General features: G+C 39.3%; 1 protein-coding gene across 1 annotated transcript in view; it reads right to left on the bottom strand.

Annotated features, from left to right (window-relative positions):
• Positions 1–6,205: 6,205 nt before the first annotated feature.
• The window catches only part of LOC147891345 (uncharacterized), a 49,618-nt gene continuing 33,392 nt past the window's right edge, over positions 6,206–22,431 (bottom strand). The window contains exons 8-23 of the mRNA XM_087389948.1: positions 17,723–17,797; positions 17,464–17,562; positions 10,947–11,073; positions 10,671–10,798; positions 10,378–10,444; positions 10,168–10,257; positions 9,880–9,942; positions 9,375–9,473; positions 9,157–9,258; positions 8,971–9,066; positions 8,014–8,086; positions 7,803–7,882; positions 7,626–7,697; positions 7,351–7,545; positions 6,789–6,935; positions 6,206–6,699 (exon numbers count right to left, since the gene is read on the bottom strand). Coding sequence (XP_087246074.1) covers positions 6,562–6,699; positions 6,789–6,935; positions 7,351–7,545; positions 7,626–7,697; positions 7,803–7,882; positions 8,014–8,086; positions 8,971–9,066; positions 9,157–9,258; positions 9,375–9,473; positions 9,880–9,942; positions 10,168–10,257; positions 10,378–10,444; positions 10,671–10,798; positions 10,947–11,073; positions 17,464–17,562; positions 17,723–17,797 — 1,651 coding nt within the window. The 3' untranslated portion in view covers positions 6,206–6,561. The remainder of the gene's footprint in view (positions 6,700–6,788; positions 6,936–7,350; positions 7,546–7,625; positions 7,698–7,802; positions 7,883–8,013; positions 8,087–8,970; positions 9,067–9,156; positions 9,259–9,374; positions 9,474–9,879; positions 9,943–10,167; positions 10,258–10,377; positions 10,445–10,670; positions 10,799–10,946; positions 11,074–17,463; positions 17,563–17,722; positions 17,798–22,431) is intronic.

The raw sequence follows: 22,431 nt of genomic DNA on the forward strand, positions 1-22,431 counted from the left end.
GATTGGTTTAACACTAGATATATCGTGTCTATGGCTCTTGGTAGGACTTTAAAATCAACTACCCCATGAACCTGGCATAATATTTTTCAATGTTCATTATACTAGACCTTAGCAACTTTTTTCTAACCCATTTCACCCCCCCAAAGAAAAGTTATAGAAAGGGGCTTGACCTGATCAATACCTTTTTGTAAAGGGAACGATAATTGAAGGGTCAATGAAGTGATTGAGAACAAACTTTCTTCTTACCAGTGAAGATTGCAAACCTTGCCATATGGAGATCTTACTCTCTTTATTTTTTCAACAACCCACTCCTATCTTTTCTTTATTGGAGCAATTAAGCCCCTTGGAATGTCCAATAGTATGAAGATCTCACCCTCCCTTAGAATTTTGCAAGCCTTTTCAATAGAAAATCCATCTTAGGTTTTTTTAATAGAAAAAGTATGAGACTGTTTTGCAAAAGAAGTGGATATTTGAGACAATCATACCTTTCCCCATGTTTCACACCATCCTTCTTAGAATACCACAGGATATCTTGCACAATAAGTAGCCAACAAAGTGCAAGAGATAGTATCTTCTTGCAAATTTTGTACACACATATCAACCTGAGCACTGGGTCATTGGTCAATGAGGGGGGAGAAAGAGAGTGTCAACATTTGATGATCCTAAAAGTTTGAGCTTAGTAGTTTTTGAAACCATTGCACAGACAATAAGAGTAGCAATTAATGCTGATAGAGGGTAGATGGGCAAGACTCAGGATCCCCAGAGAGGAAAGAACTTGCAAAATATGAAGATCTTGCAAGAAGACCAAAGGTGGGGATCGCCGCAAAGCCAAGGCCGAGCACTTCAAGGAGTTCAAACGAGTCCAACCTAGGATCATAGAGTTATATCTTATCAAGCCAACTCTCCCAAAATCTGAGCCATCAAGCTTGATAATGAGAATCTAGAAAAAGAAAGTCAACAAGATCCTCAAACATTGATTAATGATACTATGCCACCTAGTGACCATAGCCCATGTACGGCTAGTTCAACACCATCAAAGGCTAATCTTTGTGAAGTACTAGAGTACTTCAAGAAATACACCACTGGTAGTGTCCCCATAGAAATGCCAAGACTAATACTCAACCATTTGGTAGTTTTGTTCAAAATCCCCTTATGTAATTTGATGCACAAAAGCTTACCTAAGTGATGTTTCCCATATAATTGAATAGGTTCTTGGCATGTTGTATGGGTCTTAGTTGTTCTTGACTGTTCGAAATCATTCGGGTTAGGAGCTGGAATATCTTTTTGGCTCAGGCGTTGAGGACTTCCCATGATGTTTGATTTGGGACCAGAGGTGCTTTAAAGAAGCTCTGGTGTCCTCCTTGGATAACTCTATTGTAAGAAGACTTATTCAGCATCTTATGCATGGGCTTATTCCCTGCCCCTTCCGTCAAGGTTGACTATATGTCATTTCTTCCTAGGCTTCTAGGAATATTGGTGTTTTGAATGACCTTTGATTAGGCTCACTATAGGTTCCATGCACCTTCCTAGGGCCAAACATTTGTCCTAGGTGCAATTCTATTTATTTCCTTTGGAATGCCACTGAGATTTGCCAAAAATTTTATGATAGCTTTAACTTCTTTAGTTTCATTTTTCAAGTCTTTCTCATGAAGGCGAAGGGTGAGTCTGGGGAAAGAGATGAAATAGCTAGGCTTCCCATCCAAGCATCTCGATGTCGATCCCTTCTGTCAAGGTGACTTTCACATGAGTGACAAGGACAATACTTCCATTGGCTAGATTTGTGTCCTCTAACTTTTCACTACTAGTCTTGTCAAGTTGAGAGGCTATGGTCGCGGTATCTCTATCTCCTCCATTGCTAAAGGAAGCCATACCTTTGTCAATCCTCTCCCTTGAAGTCTTGAACCTTCACTTTTATGGATTCAAGAACGCTAATTCTAATGTTCTTCATGGGAAGAATTGCATTTTTTCTTCTATTTTTGTTGGATTGTCTACTTGCAATGTCTCTCTACTTTTTAATGCATTTAAGGTCCCAATGACCTAGAATGCAACAATAATTACAATTGTGAGTTCTCTTTGGAGCATTATGATCCCACTCTATTGGAGTTTCTTCTATTTCTAGGATTCCACATCACCCACCACTGATTGGACGCAACATTTTGATGTGTGGAAGATTGTGCTGCCTTGATAATTTTGAGAATGTCTACTAGGACTATGTGAATAGTTCCTTAAGGCTTGACAATTGTTCTTACTAGCATTATATTGAATTCTACCTTGGCCTCTTTGAGAAAATACACCCCTTGTATTATGAACATTATATACACTGTAGGATTAGGGTTAGGGATTGTCCCTATAAGCCCTTAGGATTCGGGTTAGGTATTGTCCCTTCCCCTTATGATCCTCTCTAGAATAATGCAATTTACCTTATTCTTAACATTTATGAACCATGTTTCGTCGTTCAAGTCCTCAATTTAGCCACTATTCCACTTGGAAGGTCATGCCCTCATACTATAAAATTTGTCATCCATCATATTTTATCTTAGAAAGAGCTGGTCATTGTTATTACAATCCTCATTGGAATAAGTGCCTCACACTACAACTTTGACTTCCAATATATCTCATATTAAGGGTCAGTCTTATCCAAATTTTTAAATTTGCTACAATGGCTTATAAAGTACAAATTATAGTTTACAATATTTAGACATGAATCTTACTTTGATCATAGATGTGCATCAGATTTTCTACTTAGGATAGAAATTTGAATGCCATAAAATTTGATGTCGTAAGTGTCTTCTAGCTTTGTACAAAGCATATTAAAGAGTCAAACTTAGTGAGACTAGATTGTTAACACTATTTTCCATCACCCTATACATCCGTGCCTTTATCATCTTAGATGTTTCTCGCCCCTCAATAATACTCCTCATATTGTCTCTCTTTTGAGTCTGTCCTTTGCTAGCATCTCCGCTGCGATTGCTAGGAACAATAGAAATATTGGATGGCTAACTAACTACTTGTATTCAAATACCCCTAAATGCAAATTCAAATCATAGAGCACTAATGAGCAAGACAAATGCTCATATTTTAGACACTAAAAAGGCCATAAAATCAAATATTATCACATAGTGATTTCAAAGTATCGTGACTTGCCTAAGGTCCCCAATCTCACATGGACATTGAACTACACAACCTTTGAAAATATTTGGGCAACACAGCATGTCTTTACAAAGATTTTACTTGGACCTTATAGCTAACCTTTACAAAATAAATTCCTAAACTAGGGTTCAAACTACAATCCACAAGGTGTACTTGCAAAGGTGTGGATGAAATAATGCTTTACCTCTTTAAGAAAAATCCCAAGTAAACTCGAGCATATTGAATCCAACCTTCCCTCGTTTCATCCTAGGCTAGAGGTAACAAAAAATAAAAGCTATAAGTATATGGACTTTTAGAATAGACATTTGATAAAAATTAAATTGATGTGAATTCGTGTTGCCTCCCAAAGAACACATTCTTCCAACCCATTCATGAATCAAAGCTAGGACAATATAAAACTTGTCAAGGGTTTGAATTTTATTTTATACCTCATCTTGAAGGAAAACCTCCCAACCGCGGTCCCTAAAGTAATGGGTAGGCAGATTGAAAATAGAGGAACCTCACCTGAATCGTGCAAAAGGAATTAAGAAACTACCACAATGCTTGCAAATATTCAAAAATTTACATTGATTATAGGCCCTCGTCCCGCTCTGTTTTCTTTCATCTACCATTGACATAATAGTATACCTGCATGAAATATGTTTATTGGCATTTTTCAATTTATATCGAGGGTTTTCATACATCAACAATAAACATATTGCTAACCTTTTTTAAACTCACTAGTGGAAAAAGTACAGACACTAGTGATAAGATACCCATAAAATTTACCACCAATCCTTTATGGTTTATTAACAATAAGTTGATCACCAATAATTGCTTGAATATTGTATATTTATTTTACCAATCGTATCTTTCATTCTTGTTGGAAATAAACAAGTAATAAATCCTAAAATGGAAACTAACATCATTTTTTATAAGTTTCTTTGTTTTCACGTCGTTTTTGTAATGATGAGCGTCAATACCACAAAAGTTCTGTAATTATATAAATATACACAATTCCTACTCGATTGTGTTCTCCAAATTACATCACCTAGAAAGTCGTCTATCCGGTAGCTCACTCCATGTGCACTTAGAATGGTCCAACATCCTTCAACTTTGTGGTTTTTTTGCACTCCACATTTGTTTGGCTAATTCCATATATGATAAGATCAATCTACAAGGCAGCTTTGCACTGCTTCCACTCTATTTGCCCCTGAGAATATTGTGAAGAGTGAAACCTTGCTCATAGAAGTGACCTTGACAATACACCAACTCTATAACTAAATTATGTATCGAGATCATTGTACCTACGTGCTTGAGTGGTGTGATTAGTTTAGCTCCTCAAGGTGCAAGTTGATATGGGTTCCATGTCGATCCCTCATTGTTGATAACAAACCTTGGTGGTGTATCTAGGTGTGAAATTTTGAGGCCAACCATGCACATCCTTTTATAATTTTATGTTTACCTAGCCTTTTTTAATGGAGGTCTGACATCATCTTTCTCACTTGTGTAGCATCCCTTTGAACTATTGGGCACAACATATAACTAATACAAGATTAAGAAGTGAGGACTTTCATGTGCTTGATTCTATGCAAGAATCCTTAAGATTTGAGCTGTTGTGACCACTTGAGAAGGATATTGGTGTTATAGATGGAGCTACTTTGCTTAGTCTATTTACAATAAGTAATCATAATGGGATTCATGGGTTCTCTCACAAGTGCTCTCATAGATCTACCATAAAAAGACATTCTCAAATAAATGTATACCACACCACATTCCAATGGCTATGGAAGCTTTTGGGGTTGCCTTCATTGGACATTCCATAATACCATGTGTTCCAATCCCCAAAAAAATCAAAATCTTAAAGATATTAGGACTCGATTGATTTTCATACACATTGACTAGTTCCCTTCCCATATCTTCTATGTAATGTCACAATTTTGCATTGTCATATAACTCATGTACCATTGCGAAGTTTCCTAAATGGATACAAGGCTAGAGTGTTTGTGCCATATGGATAGGTTCCATGGGTGGTCCATGATTGTAAGGTCTAAGGTGCATAAAGTTAGAGTTAAAACAACAATCCTAACCAATGTATATGTTATTGTTGCATATCTAGCATTGTTCTCTATCCTCGATGGTTCTAGATTTGCTTTGTTTGACATTTAAGTATTGGCCTTAGGCTAGCTGTTATTAATATGGGAATTCGAGAACGTATCTTAAGAATTTACTCAATTTCATATATTGTCCCTCTATGTTTGCCAGTTCCTCTTGTTTGAGGAATATATCTACCAAATTGATTACTGAATAATGTTTGTATTTTTACTATTCACGCTTGTAACATTACTCATAACATTGTTGGATGGGCATTTGAACTACTCCTATAATGTCATGAACTCAGCCTAAGACCTGAAGTAGGAGAAAGATAGCCAATATGTTGACTTTACGTGAAATTGTAGGAAGAAACTATTGCCATGGACATCCTAGTCAAAGGTTATCAAAATATCTAATTATGTCAATGTAGAATATATTGCACACCACATTGTACGTATCTCATGCCCAATTGCCTCCAAAAATGCATGCCTCTTCACCATCTCATCAAACTAAGGATTATGTTTCAAGTAGATAGCTACATCTACCTTCTTTATGGTTCTTGTAACAAACGTATGGCATGCCTTCAAGGGGATAGTATAGAGATGAGCAAGAAATGTTTAGCGAAGGTTGCGGTTGACTCGAGATATTTTTTGGCATAATTGCCGACATAGTGTGAGTTGCCCTTCACTACATGAATCATAACTTAAATTTTTCAAAATGATCACCACCTCCTCTTGATCACCACCTTTTATACTCTATGTATGCTGGCTGCCTTCAATTTCACAAAACATTGTCAAGCCCATGGAGCGTAGGCTGCATGCACTCTCCATTTCGACTCACCCCATCCAGACCGCATATCTAAGCTCCCAGCAGGTGGTTGCGAGCTACGACTTTCTCAAGGTTTTCAGCCATTTAATACAACCATAAATAAGTAAAACAAATCATTTAGCAAAAACTGTCCCACTAAAATAGTTAGCATCAGTTTAGGCTCCTGAGAAAATAAGTATTTCCATTGATTATGAGAGGATGTACCAAAAGGTTATAAATTTCAGTATGAGTACCGCGCTTTAAAAAATTGATGTGTCTGGCGAGTCACCTAAAATCTCAGAAGCAGTGAAGTCTGCTTCTGTTACAGTGAAAGGGGGTGCATGTGAAATAGATCCGCCTTCTATACAGTTTTCCTCTCACAAAATACAACATGCCCACCTCAACATGTCAGCACATTCTGCTCTGTAAAGGTGCAGATGCCAATCCAAGTATACCTCAAAGGGAGGTAGGGAAACAGTGAGAATCAAGGTATTCTCTGTATCTACTATGGTACACACATATAATCAATCATTATAGGAGCTCTTCAATCTGTTTCTGAAGGTCTGCTATCTCTGCTGTAAGCCGATCTACCTCCGTAGGATCTGATGTAACCTTACACTTGAACTTTTCATGCTCTTCCTGTGCCTTTTTCATCCTTTTCTCCACATCCTGAATTGCACCAATGCAGAAGTCCATCAGCAGAGGCCGTCAACCTACAAAGGACGAGCTGTTCATCTTTTAAGACAACAATACTTTACCTTGCGTGCATTTTTGGAAAGCTCTTTTCCCAAAGCATCATGAGTAGGAACACCTCGCTGATCAAAGGCACTATATGTATCTTTTTGCTTGATAAAAAAATCCTTGGGGTCCACCAATGCTGCTTTGTATCTGTCTAAATCCTTCACCTATATGGTCACGATGTCGAAATGACATTACCATTTAAGTCATTTCTATGAAAAATACCTTTAAGTTTGCTACATACTGAAGGGCGACCATAATCAATTGAGAAATGAGTGAAAGATTTGAAAACCTTATAAGGTTGCAGAAACAATTGTTAATGAGCAAGACTACAGAGCATTTACATTAAACGAAAAGTAAAATGCCTGTGCCTAAATTCTTGATTTGAGCTGGCAACTGCACCATACTTTGCAGGCAAAGCCAAGTGGCTTCGCAAATCCAATGATGAAAAGTTTTTACTTAGAACTCTTTCGTTCGTTAGTTAGTTTGTTTGTTCTTTTTTTCCAGAGGGGGGGGGGGGGGGATGTTTGGTTTGTTTGCCTTGCTCCCTGTTTTGATTTGCGATTTCACAGCAAAAGATACCTTTCGATCCATCTTTGATCGCAAGCCATTAAGCTTAGCTTCCCTAACTTCGCGCATCTTCTCATCCCGCAAGCTTCTAAGGGTCTCTGGATCTACCAGCTCCCATATGGACCCACCAGCTGTGTCTTCTAGACGAACACCCAGATCCACCATCTTGTAATCGCGAAATGCATCTGCAAGTTCCAGGATTTTTTCCTGCAAATGCTCCAAGTGTCCAGATGAAAATCCATGTTATAGCATTGACATCATCATATGGGAGGACAGAACAAATATACCTTTGAAGCACCTTCCAGTAGAGCTGTTCGAATATCATTCCTAAATGCTGCCACTGCATCAAGATAGGGACTCTGCAGAAGCCAAAATCATTTGATCATTTTGTACTTTCAATTAAACAGAACGCTCACGGATATTATCGACTTATTTTCCAAGAGTGTAAAGGTACACCAAATCACCACAATGGCTTCGGGACTCCCAGAACTGGTTGCAGCATCAGAACCGAAACCAATTTCATTCTCCCTTGCATCTGAGAGACCTGCAAAAGAGAATTCTAAATCAATGATCATTGCACAAGATGACAAATGAGATTATGACACTGTTTTAGGAACTAGCAATAGTTTAAAGAACTTATGAAAGGCCAAAGAAAAGTATTCAATGTAATCTTACCAAATATCACCAGCATCCTTGTGATAAATTCTGCTGACTTTCTCACAAGAATTGCCCTTGGACGCCCATTAATCTGTTTGAACAAATAAAAGGTCATAATGTTGAGTCTAGCAACTCAATCTTCAGGGGCTGATGTGAGCTGATGGATGAAACCTTCATAGTGAGCATGATGTATGTACTTCCAACCAAATTCCCAAAAAATTCCAAGTTTCTGTAACGGTCTCCCCTTGAAATATTTCAGAAACACTAGGGCTGAGTTTTATAACAGGAAATAAGTTCTGCAATGATGACAATAAGTAACAAAGGTCATTCTTTACACCAATATAAAGATGTGTATAGTGTTTACAATATCAATGCCCCTGATGTGAGAAATGAGCCTGGGAATTAGAGAAGCTTAGGGGCAGAAGATCCTTGTAGGCCAGGGCAACCGCTGTAAGGTAGGCCCAGGTCAGAAGTCAATACCATGTGTCTTTAGATAGGAGAAATCAATACCATGTGTCTTTAGATAGGAGAAACGCCACAAGCTGTCTGTGCACATTGTAATTCTCATTCATAGCTGAACGTGTAACAAATTAAGTTAAAAGCACAAATTAAAATGGCATGGCAAAGATTCAGATAGGACCCCAAACAAGCAACCCACCTAGAAGGTTTCTTTTAAGGGGTCCAGACAACTTTTCAGGGGTTGACTTTCAGCTGGTATCATTATAATTAGGAAACTCCATGCTCTTATCGAAGCTTACCTTGGAATATATTCTTAAGTATTTTCTCTATGACAGAATCCAATCGCATGCGTGTGTTTGCAAAAGTCTTCATTGCAAACATGTATGGCATGGATGTGATTGACAACTCATTCATTCCAAAACAAACTGATAAAGAAACACTCATAAGAATATTATAGTCAATGCTCAGGGAAAAATAAATCAGATAACAGCAAAGGAACCAGTTCAAAAGCCTTACCATTTTATCAACATATGAGTTCACTGCACTGACTAAATTGAGAAGGGCAAGCAAAGCACCAGCTGTATCAATGTTGTCCTCCAGTCTTTCTTGAACCTGTGACAATTCATGAATAGTATTTTTTAACCTTTAAAATCCATAATTTAGCAACACAGTAAAACCTGGACAGCATTGTTTGTTGCTTACTTCAGACTGTGCTTGTCGTAAGGCATGTTGTAGTTTGCTTTCTTCATCACCTAGCCTTTGAGGGCCTACAAATCCTTCCGAGTAAGCGTCCCCTTCCAGACCCTGCACATGAAGTTCAGTGAATGCTTTGCATGCTACCGCCGTAAAGTCCTAAAATACAAACATGCATATTCATCTCTGTATTTAATCATAATATCCGTACATCAAAACTAACTCACAGCTTTTCTCAAGAAGTTCTTGACTATCTTGAAGAAGCTTTGCAAGGTTCTCTCTTTTGCGAGAGCTTCCTTCATTACAGAGTCACTGAAATTTAATGGCTGCAGAGATGCGGGTGTTAGCAACATCATGATAGCTTCAAACAAGGAAGATTGAAGCAAGCCAGTCAATAGCGTACCTAAAATGCACACTAGAAAACAATGCAGGAAGAAAAAGAGCTCCTCTCTCAAAAAGCAATATGCAAGGACAACCACTAAAAAGGATCCTCATGCACGGGACCAGATGCATCAACCAAAGCTACTTTTTTGCATGGTTTCCTAGTTTGGGTTGAAGACAGTAGAAGTACGAAAGATATAGACCACACACCGTTTATTGTAGCAGAACGTATCCAGTAAACTGGCTGACAATACCCTTTCTACCTTACAATTAATTATCGTGAATGGCAACATGATTTTGAAGATGAAATCCCAGACAGACCTCAAAGCATTGTAATATTATCCAATTTACCTTATCCCATGCTTGATTAACGAATAGAAATCTCAACTGCCTCGAGGTGTACATCTTCAATGCCTACTCAAAAATGGAATCTTGTTTCAATACCTCATTGCTGCTCCGCTCAAATTTAGAATTATATACAGATTGAAAAAGAGTCTGTATGCTTAAGAGCAAGCTGCCCTTCAGCTAGCAAAGATTAGATCACAGAGAAAATCCCCAACAGATTGCAAAGCTTGGGAAAGTTCCTTCTATAAACGAAAAATAACCAAGATATAGGTCATTCATTTACTATGAAAGTACCTCTTTGATTGTAATGAAGTTCTTTAGTGATTTTGACATCTTTAAACCCTCAATCGATAGATGCCCAGAATGTAGAAAAAAGTTCACCCACTGCTGACAAACAACACCAGAAGACAACCAAACATTGAGAAGCTAACCAAAGCTTAATGAACTAATCTGCCTGCTCACACACTGAATTTAAAAGCATAACAGCTCCCATGTTCCTCATACCTGTGAGCAGCCATGGTATGCTTCTGATTGTGCTAACTCGTTGTCATGATGTGGAAACATTAGATCTCTGGGAAAAAGTAAATCATAAATCATACATTAAAGTTCATATGAGGTGTAAAAGTGTTGAACACATAAATGTCAGCAAAGTTAGCAACAGAACATCATTCAGGTAAAGGCTAGTTCATATGATCAAATTAGCTAACATGGGTGTTTATAAGGCACAAACTGCGAATAATATAAAGCGCATTATTTTGCTAGGAATATAAAACTTGACATGTGTCATAGATACTTACTGCCCACCAGAATGAATGTCTATGACTGATCCAACTATCTCTGAAGCCATAGCAGAGCATTCGATATGCCAACCAGGACGGCCTTGTCCCCAGGGAGATTCCCAATAAGGCTCCCCTGGCTTACTTGCCTATGGCAGAATGCTAGAAGTGATTCATTTGGCCTCACATTGCATTAAAAAAGTACCATAAACTACCATTAACCAGCTCAAAGGAAAGAATTTGCAAAGGAAACATTTAATATCAGATTGAACCCCGAAAGGCAAATGAATGCAATACCTTCCAAAGAGCAAAATCAATGCTATTCTTCTTCTCTTTTGTCTGAAAGTCTGATTCACTTTCAGAAGCTAGTCCCAAACTTCCAATAGCCCATGGATTCATCTTTCCATAAGTATAACCAGCATTCCTGAAGAAAGACACCAGATACAGCCAGGCAACAGCTCTCATGAATGTGAATTCAGATCTTGACCGTGCTGAAGTCCCAAATGAAAAAACCAAATCGTTGACACTGCTAGGAGCTGACACCGTGATGTTCAAGTGGCTTAGCTTTTCAAACCACAAGCATTTGAACATCAGTCTCACATGTGCTTCAGAAAATGCATCAAAACTAGCTTAGCCACTTAAACCTTCCTAGTACATAGCTGTTACTTACAGGTGTTGGAAAATGAAAGGGCAAACATAATTCAAGCCCAAATGGAGGCACATTTAAATTGTTTCATTTGCAGGGGTGGACACACCAAAAGCTGTACTTCCATCCCATTGGCCAAAACTTTACACACCGTGGTGCGTATATTCACATGAATCTCCCCCTCCTTACAGCCAACATCATCCTCCCCCAAAAACGCCCAGCGTGTTCGTCCCTTCTTTTTCCACGCTCTCTCCAGAAACTCCAATCATCTAGACACCTTAATTACACATGGCTTAAGCCGCTTTTATAAACTAACCAATTTACCCCCCTATAGGAACACAACCCTGCACAAGCACATTAAATTACATATCTTGGGCTCTGGCGACCCTGTCGACGTGAAACAGGTCACATCCAGAAGCCCCCATAGCACCTCCCTCTAGACTCCATAGCGGAGGTGGCTTTACCAAAATCCCCATTATGGCCTCCTGCACCAGGGTCACTCAAACCCACTAAACATCCCTGATGGCCATTGATTAAATTTCACCTAGCATATTCCCCCCAGCTGCGGAGTATGCAACGCATGCTTAATAGCTGCAAAAGCCTAATGCTGACCATGCCGTCCAAAATGCAAGTGTGCAAGTGCCAATCCCAAAGAGATGCTCCCATAAATGCAAGTCATGCTGCCAACCTTTATCACTAAGACCTCCAAATCATTGCTCCTGTAACACTCCTCTACAAGAAATTATTACCGAGCCTTCCCAGAGCCTACAACACCCCTACATCCACTTCAACATCAAGATCACCTGGGCATCTGCCTCACATCGACATCAAACACTATCACTCACAAGGAACATTTCTTCGACATGAACCACATCATACTCCCCCCAAGGAACTATCCACATCAATCCTTCATTGCTCCAGCCATGAACAAACAAACACTCTTAGCAGCCCACATGCATACACACCTACAACAACCTAACTGTACACTCTACTTACAACCCTTTTTGTGCTCGTCGATCCTACAAAAAACTTGTACACTGCATGTTCACATAAAATCTTCCCCTCCATACAACCAACATCTTCTCCCCCAAAAAAACACAAGTGTGTGTTTGTCCTTTCTTTTTCCACACTCCCTCCATACACACCTGACTTTACACATCGCCTTGGTCCTTTTTAAAAACTAACCATTCTACCCCCTTTCATGGGAACACGACCTTGTACAACCACATTTAACTACATATCTCAGGCTCCAGCAATCCATCCTCAGTATGGCCTCCCGCACAAACCCACTAAACACCCCATATAGCCATTAATTAAAATTTGACCTAACAATGGTAATGCAGACCAGTTGAATGCAAAAGCTTTCAATGCCAGGAGGGGAGGGGGGGGGGGCCTTTAGAACAGCAAAATCACAAGAAAAAATGAATCCATGATAGTATGGAATTGCAAGGGTGCACTTTGGTAAGCATCAGCTGATTTTTGGGAGGTCGCTAAAGACATGATGTATGCCTTCTTACAAAGATGCATCAAAGCCTATTGATCTCCCTTAATGCTTATGCTCATGAGATGTCGGGTGGGAGTAAGCGCCTCACACAGCAAAGCCGGCTCTCAAAACAAAACAAAACTTAGGTTTATGTCTTGCAAATCCAGCATAATCCTTTGCACCATTCAAACTTCATCTCGCACAGAGGTTTGTAAAAATGTCAGCAACCTACTGATTTGTGGTGCAAAGCAATTCCTATGCAACTACCTTTCTCTGATGAAATGGGTTTGTACTTTATGTGGTTGGTCTTGGCATGAAACATGGGATCTTTTTGCAAGGCACAAATCTTCTATTTTCACAAACAAGCGTAGTTTCTATTTGGGCATGCCGATGTCCTTGAGTAGAAGCCTTAGCCAATTGGCTTCACAAATGCAATACTTCAATGCAATCGCTTATCTCAAAAGTTTTTAGTCCTACTGAAAGAGAAATACATGACAAAGCTAAAGCATCACGTGAAATCCATCTCTTTTGCTCTGGAGTGTTAGGTATAACTGCACCAATAACTTGTGCTGTAGCTGTACCCTATGCACGACCTCTGCCTCCTCCTTGCTGGGGAGGGGTATTAGGTGCCACATTTGCTGGCCGGATCTCATCCCCATTTACATAGTCCCACAAATTACGAGAAATCAGAATATTGCGTACCATAAAACTCCAAAGGGAGTAGTTAGTACCATCCAGCTTACCTCTTGTGAGAGACCACTGAACTGGGAATCATTCTGATTTTGATGGGCCATGTCTGAGAAAGAAAATACAACAAATGCAAATTTAAATCCCCTTGCTGGGAATGGAATGCACAATTCCCGAAAAATACAGCCAAACACTGGCTAAAAATGCAACTCAAATCTCTGTAATGTCTCTGTCAGAAATATGCCAGAGCATCCAATCTCTCCCAAAACCTGCCAAAAGTGCTTGAAAACACTTACAGAAAGGCAGTGTGAACTGAAACCTGCAAAATTGCTCTCCCAACACAAAAAGCCCCAATTTGTGGCTTGAAATTGCAACCAGAAAGGGGCAAATGGTCTGAAAGCCCCAAATGTTGCACAAATTGCTCTCTACCTGCAAAACCCCCAAATTTCACTGCAAAATTGCAATGTGATTGCAAAAGCCCCAAATTTTTGCAATCTCTGCAACAAATGCAAAAGCCCCAAATTTGACAAAATTCCCAATACACAAAATGTGTCCAAATCTGTCAACAAAATGGCCTGCAAAGCAAAAATCTGCCTCGAATGACACACTCCGTACAAACGTACGGAACTGTACGGAATGTACATTCAGTCTGTACGGACATGTACCCTCCTGTGTACGAGCGTACAGTACAGTGTACGAATCTGACGACTGTACGGATGAACAAATCTGGCGACTGTACGGACGAGCTGTACGATTGTACCGTCTACAAACTGTAAGGCGAGGTACGGACTGGCAAATTGTACGGACGTCGCTTCAGATCCGTGTGTATGTACGGATCACGTGCAGGTACGAAAGGCGCTACCGCCGCATGTAGGTACGGACAAGCGTACGACAGCTGGACGGGCTAACGAAATGTACAAAAGCTGTACGGGGTGGGGCTGTACGGCGAACTGTACGAGCTAACGACGGGCTAGTACGGACATACAGAACAGCCAACGATGGTTGTACAGACTTATTCACGGGCAGCTGTACGGAATGGTACGACGATCTGTACAGGCTGGCGACAAACTGTACGGATACCGTACGAAATGTACGGCTGTACAGGTGGAAGTTGCACGGTGCAGCAGCTGGTACGGCGCAAGAGCTGGTACGGATGGGCAGCAAGCTGTTGAGCTTGGAGCAGGGAGATTGCGAGCAAGAACGCAGGGAGCAGAGTCAACCCGCTCTGATACCAAATGTGAGTGAAAGAGAGAGAGCAGGAGAGTGAGAGCTGAAAACGATAGTTGCAAATGGAAGAGAGTTACAACTGAAGAGAGTGATAGATTTTGTCTAAGTGTAGTTAGTGAACTAACTGTGGTTAGGGTGAAAAACCTCTAAGTGAGGGAAAAGTGCCCCTAACCTACTTATTATATTACATTGGTGACTGCTAAATTATAACAATAATTCTAACATCATGTAGGGAATTAATATAAGGACATTGGAGAGCTTCAGTTGTGATGCTTTCGTCTTTCCAAGCATAGACTTGTCAAAGATTATCATCCAATGTGCATCAAAGGATCATAGGGCCCCAAACACAATCCATGATAGTCTCTCACTAGCCATAGGAGCTATGCATGGACTCATCATATACAATGGCAGCCCCCTCTTGTTTAAGCTCATATGCCTCCCACATACATAACACCATACTTTCACAATTCTGGATTTTCCACATTCCGCTATTCATACACCTTAAATCCCTCCATTATCCATGCTCTTTATTACAGTGAGATACAAGATCAAGGTGTTAAAGTAAACCTTGTCAACACCTTCCAAACGTGAGACTAACCTGAGAAAGACTCAAACGATAGCATGAACTATGTACAATACATGAAATGAAGCTGATGACTGAGCAGTAAGTCTATAAAACAATTGTCTCAAAAGATAGCCTAGCTAAGGGTACTGAAGATGCCAAGTGGGAGGGAAGATGCATGCACAATTACAGTTGCTTCCACAAATCAAGAACACTCAGCCAATGCTTTAAAAAGAAGATTCTGATTTAGGATTAGTTCCCTGATGCAACTTCAAAGATGTGGAAAACAGCATTGCAAAACCTGCTACAGATTGCCTTGAAATAGAGTATAGCTGTTGAAAGGGAGTAGCACTGCATAACGGGGTACAAGCTTGCATAGGGAGAAGTGCTAATGTAGGATTGTACAGTGTAGAGAGAAGAAGTTTGTAAGAGAAGCTGCTTCAGTAGACCTGCATATAGGAGAGGCTGTGTAAGCAGGACTGCATCAAGGGGGAGCTAAATAAGCAAGACTACATGAAGAAGACGCTGCAGAAGGAGCTGCAGGAGAGGTTGCTGCAAGAAGAGAGGCTCCTGCATGAAGAGCTGCTACAGGAGGGGCTGCTGCATAAAGCGCTGCTGCAGGAGGAGAGGCTGCTGCAAAATTATTCAACCACATGATCATGGTTCAAGCTATGGAACCAAGACCTACAATAAGAAAAAGTGTCGCTATTGTGAGAAAATGGGGTGAATGTAGAAAAAAGAGGGAAGATCGAGGTCAAGAATGGCAAGCACGTGCAATCCAAGATACTTCCATAAATATGAATTAGTCAAGCAATGTTGAACAAAGCAATTACGTGTCAGAACCTCTCTTCACAACAAAGATTATTGAGCATGATGTGGCTTTGGGCAGCCAGCCCTATGTGATGCGCAGCTAGCTTATGATGAGTATGCACCCCAAGATGGCAATATTCATTTGCAGCTGTAAGCTATTGACATGAGTGTCATTTACTGAGCAGCCATGCATGAGAGTTTTGGGAGGATCAGCGTGCTTCTCAAGAGAGGCCTAGGCATGAGCATCTCGTGGCAGCTTAATCTTAGACACTACCACTTCAGATTTATGGTTCACCTAGAAAGAAGGTGGAAGGATGCAAGTGGGTGTACAAAAAGAAAGTCAAAGAAAATGGATCCATTAACAACTACAAGGCAAGACTAGTTGCCAAAGGGTACTTCCCCAAACCAGGGGTAGATTTTACAGAGACTTATCCACAAGTTGTAACTTTGCTTTGGCCAAGAATCAAAGCACACTAACATCAAATCCATCATCTATGAAATCATCAAGCATGCATTGCTTTGGCCAAGAATCAAAGTACACTTATGTTAAATATCCCATCATCCATGATATCATCTATTGTTATTGAATATCCTTTCATCCATGAAAGATGGAAAATCAGTAGGTATAGATGATCTACTTTTGTACCAAGGGCGATCTAGCAGAGACCCATTCACTAAGGTCTTATCAAAGGACAAATATTTCAAATGTTGCACATTCATTAGTTAAATTGCTATATCCTTTTTAAAGACTTCTTCCTTTTTCATAACCGTTCAGGTATCACTGATTATAATGTATGAAACAAGCTATGTTAATAATGTGGTCTCTACTCAGGTAAGTGTCTTTCAAACAATAAAATAATGTGTAGATTCTCCACCGATATACACCTTATTGATTGTGTCTAGTTTCCTTCAAAGTAATATATCTGTTTGCGATGCACACTGTTATATCAACTTCGGCACTAATTTCACCTGATTCCAAATGCATTAGGCAGCAGTCCACGCTGGGAAGATCATTTACAATAAATATGTTATATTGCAACTCCCATTTTTGACAACGAACACCCATTCACAGGTTCTGTAGGGAAGCAGTTTTCACATTTAGGAAATAAACTAGCACACTCAACAATGTAGCTCCCATAGCAAGCTATATATGTGCGCTTCTGAATATGTAGGCTTTTATCACCATCAAACATACAAGCAAGTTTCCAGCTGTTTGAATTCAAAGGAGAGAAAAGAGGAGGGAGTATACGTCTGTATTAAGTCATGGAACTATTATCTTTAAAAAATCCATTGCATAGGACTGCAGCTACTACCAGTATCAGACTTCTTCTCAATGAATGCTGACACAATAAATAATTATAATCCAGCAGAAAAAGAAATAGCTTTGAATGATACTTACATGAATGCCTTTGTGTCAAAATATACGCTGCTATTGGCAACATATGCCAGACCTCTATCTACTATTTTCTGGATGAAGTGGATAATAATATCAATGTACCTGAACAAATCCCATACAGCCACACCAAATTATTAATAAGAGGCAAAATGCTGTTGTGGTTTAGTAAAGCTAAGAAGCAAGACAAACCCAGAAATGTGCATCTCAAGTAGAAAGTCAATTTCTACCATCAGGTCTCTTTTGGTAAGGTGCCTTTACTCACTCTGTGACCCTAGTGAGTACATCAGGAGGCTTGACACCCAAAAGCTGCATGTCATCCATGAAATCTTTTTCATACCTGCAGTAAGAGCTCTTTTCTTAGAGATTTACAATGTCAGCTTAGGTTGGCAGGCTGAAAACAGGGAGAGCTATGCAGCTATAATTGTAGGAGGTATTCATAAAACTCAATTGCCATAGAAGATAAGGCGAAATTCCCATCTAGAAGACACAGCACCATGAATTAAACAAGATCAGGAAGAAAAAATAGAAAATCGAAATGTTTTGGCAGTGGCATTGCATAGTAAACCTTTCTAGACACAGCACCATGAATTAAACAAGATCAGAAAGAAAAAAGAAAAATCAAAATGTTTTGGCAGTGGCATTGCATAGTAAACCTTTCTCTACCAAATATTATATGAATATATTTGCAACTGAAGACATCCAGGCTCCATTGTCAAACTGAAACGATGTGAAATACCACTCTTGCCTTTTGCTTGACCCTTCATTTAAAAGCCCTCACTGAAGAGCCATTCAAGTGCCAGTTACAAGATTGTATCCATAAAATTTCTAAACCATGACGCGAAAGATCAAGAGGAAGAAGAAACCATCATACACAAGGAGTCAACATGGTATTGCAGATCAGATGCAAGAACTAAAAGTTTAGGCAGAGCACGAAATTGCATAGACCATACACAACATCCACCTCTGGCCTAAGCATTTGAACAAGAAATCCAAAAACTCCAGGGCCGTCTACTATTGTACAATTTACATACTAAGAAAAGTAAGCTCATACAAAAGCCAAGGCAATTCTGTACAAAAAGGTAATCATAAAGGCAGATCCAAATGGCGGCAGAGAGTGAGAGCTCAAGAACAAGGCACTATCAATGATCATCGAGACAACTCCAGATGCAGTGCTTCTACGCATTCACCAAGCAGAGACCGCGTTTGAGTTCTAGAAGATCTTGAAGGATCTATACAAGACCAACAATGCAGCACAAATATTTACTCTCCAAAATCAGGAGGATTACCAAAAAGCAAGCGACAAAAAGCGAGCGAGCCAAAAAAAGCGAGCAATAAAAAACAATAAAAGATTTATAAATCCCCCATTTCAGTAGCAAAAAATAATAACTTATTCAAAAGTCCATATGTTTCCTCAATGCTAAAAGGTTAAATATGCATATAACTTTCTCAGCCACTAACACTAATTTCACATCATCCATGAGATAGTTTGTATGTTCAATTTCCAATTCATTGTTTGTATTAAAGACAAACCCTACAGTAACTGCAATCAAGTTCTCTCTTTCCACTAGAGTAATTGAGATCATCGATGCAACCTTCCACACAGGTGGGGTGTTTCCAAGGACTCCTTGCATGGATTAGTCTAGATTCCATGCATATGTAAATGCTTAGCTTTTTTAACTCTGTTCACTCTTGGAATGAAACCCATGTTTCTTTGTTACTGGAAAAATATCCTTCCCTAATGATTTATTCTTAGCTCCCACTAATCTAACCAATGCAACAAATTAACCACAAATTCATATTTTGGTGCATTTTAAATTTTACTAGATGGTGCACAAAGACATGGTAATCATCTAAAGTACGCCTTGCCATTTGATTTGATATGTAACATGACCCTGTTTGAACTTGTAAATCAAAAAATACAAGGATGTGAAAATGCCCTCTTTTAGGCCAAAACAGGAAGCGCATTAACGCACTCCCTGTTTTGGCCCAAAAGAGGGCATTTTCACATCCTGTATTTTTGCAAGATGTCAACATATAATTTTTTTGGCCCAAAAGATGAATTTTTAACATCCCTACATCTTTTTATTGTCAAATATAAATGGCATAATGTTACATATCAAATCAAATGACAAGGCATGATTTAGATCAATATCATGCCTTTTTGCACCATCTAAAAAAATTGTGTGTCAGAATATGAATTTTGTGAGATTCTGTCCATTTTTTTGCACCAAGTTTAAAGCAAGGTTTCCCATAATGGGGAGCGAGAAGAAACTGTCTATTTTGGTCAAAAAAAAAACCAAAATTTAGCATTCTCTACCTTTTAATTGCACTCTGGGGATCACTCTTCATAAACCCATAAAGCATGTGCAAGCAAGCATGTATTAAAAATTACCCCTATTCTTGCAATTTACATGTCATGTAAATGGTTGAACACATGTATGTGTTTACATTTTAGAATATCTACATATATAAATTACATTAAGTTGCTATTTTATAAACCCCCTCATGCACACAAACAACATGTAAGTCCCCCCACTAAAAAATGCCCCTCAATGCACAAAAGTGGTATGTTACATGTTTATGAGTGACCCCCCAAGATAATTGCCAACATGTTACAATAGTCCTTAACTTTAGACTACTCAATTTCAAGAAATGTGACACATAACCACTTTGAATACTTTATACTTCAAGGAATTATTTTATAAAAAACTTAGATTCTTTCTTTGCTTGCTTGATTTTCCAATCACTTCAATTAATTGTCGCTCGCTTTTTTGGGCTTACTCGCTTTTTTCGTTCACTCTATTGACTGCCTCCAAAATCAGCTATTCAAGATAACATTCAAAGAGGAACCTATCAACAACCGCCTGGTCAAGGTAAAGGTTCTCAAGGATCAACTTGCAGTTGTGGGCCAAAACATTGACAGCAAGCTTCCACAGTTTCAACGGACTAGTGATCACCCTAATGACTGGAGAAAGGTTGACGCCTCACATTCAAAGAGGTTTGTCCTTAGTTGCTCTAAGATGAAGCTAGGTTAACAAACATGGATCTATGGAATGCTTAAACTAGTCTACGGTGGATGAATCCTAAACATGATAAAGAGCCAAGATAAAAAAGCACAGACTCACGATCAACTAGGTTACAAGATTGAGACTTGTAAAAAAGACTTTTTTCTTTTGCAAAGAATGTACTCATAAAAAGAGTTGAGAGCTTACATATGTATTGCATGAAAATGACCTCCCTTTTATAGGAATGGAGTACATACTTGCATTGCTTGCTGACATGTGGAATAATGCCTCCTTGCAATGTAGCGACATGCTCTTGCCTTCAAACCTTTACTCATACCTTACCTCTATTCTTATGCTCATGGCACCACAACTCTCAACACCTCTGCTTGGTGCCACGATGCATAGGCTACTGCAAGGTGGTAAGATTTGAGTTACAAAAAAGTTGTCCATCACCTTCCCTTAGTACATACATTGCAAGGTGGTAAAGCGTGGTATTATAACATGTCAATAGGCCCCCTGGGTGTTTGCATAGCTACTCTCATGTGGTCAAGTTTGATAAAAGAAAAAACCAAATCTACTCATATGATGACTTTTTACAAGCATGAACTAAGGTGATAAAGTTTGTCTTTGTGGCTCTTACAACATTCTATCATTGCCAGACTCTATGTAGTTGGCTTTTTTATTCTTGAATCTGCAATCTTCTTTCCTGTGCCCTAGCTTCTTGCAATTTGGCTTGTTCTTCAATCTACATTCACTTTAAAAGTGACCCATCCTTTTGCAATGGCAACACTTCTCAGTTGCTTTGTTGAATTGTTCTTGTACTTCAAAGCTGTTGCTACTTGTTGTTGTAGTTTCATTCAACTCCCTTCCTTTCTCAAGTAGAGATGACACACATCTCTCAAACGTTAGATTTGGTCAATTCTTTAAGGTTTTGTCAATTGCATTATATTCTTTAAAAAATACTCATTTTCTCCTACATTATTAGCTGTGTTTTTCAATTACCTTGAGATGAATTTCTTGATTCTTTGCTTTAGTGTAAAGAATTAAGAAATTTCACCTAATGCATTAAGTATTTCTTTTTTAAACGCACACCAATCCGATGCTCAGCATCGACTTGGGTCAAGATACTTCAATTGTGTACCCCAAGTGTAAAACCCTTCCTAGTGGACTTCTCAATAGTTTAGATGGTTAATGCCATTTGAAGTAGAGGGCTTACCAATTGAATTACTTCATGTAACATGCGGGGACTCACTGTGTAAAAAACATACTGAAAAGATGAATACCAATAGGGAAGACACTAGAGATCTTCCTAACTGCTTTAGAAATGCCCCAACTATTGTCTATACATGACTGCAAAACTAAGCTCAAAAATCCCCTATCTACAACTATGGGAGAATGAGCTATGCTATTGAAACCTCAGGTTAAAGAAAGAAGGATTTTGTTTTATTTGTGAGGAGCGGGGCCACAAAAGGAACAATTTCCTAAGCGCAAGAACCAGACGCAAGTACAAGCACCAAAGCTCCAAGCAGGCCAAGGAAACAAGGCTAAGGGAGCTAACCAACTATCGATGACACGTATTTCTGTAAATGTCATTACTTGCCCACTTTCATGTAATTGCACTTTTAATAATTCGTTATTTGACCCCCATGACCTTTTCCGAGATTATGGAGAAGTAAGGGACCCCAGAGTTCACATTCTCTTTGATCTGGGCAGCTCTCACAATTTTGTGCAAAAGATGGGGCTGTCCACGACACCTAGCGATCACACTTATGAGGTGCAGCTTCCAACCAGGAAGCAGTTTTGGGATTGCAAGGTCGACGAGCTTTCTATCAATTTTGTGCAGAAGATGGGGCTGTCCACAACACTTAGCGATCACACCTATGAGGTGCACCTTCCAGCCAGGAAGCAGTTTTGGAATTGCAAGATCGACGAGCTTTCTATCCGCATTCAAGACTACACAGATACC

The sequence above is a fragment of the Dipteris shenzhenensis genome, chromosome 18, assembly GCF_047967505.1.
Source record: "Dipteris shenzhenensis isolate YYH24624 ecotype China chromosome 18, Dip_SZ_1.0, whole genome shotgun sequence".
Classification (NCBI taxonomy): Eukaryota; Viridiplantae; Streptophyta; class Polypodiopsida; order Gleicheniales; family Dipteridaceae; genus Dipteris; species Dipteris shenzhenensis.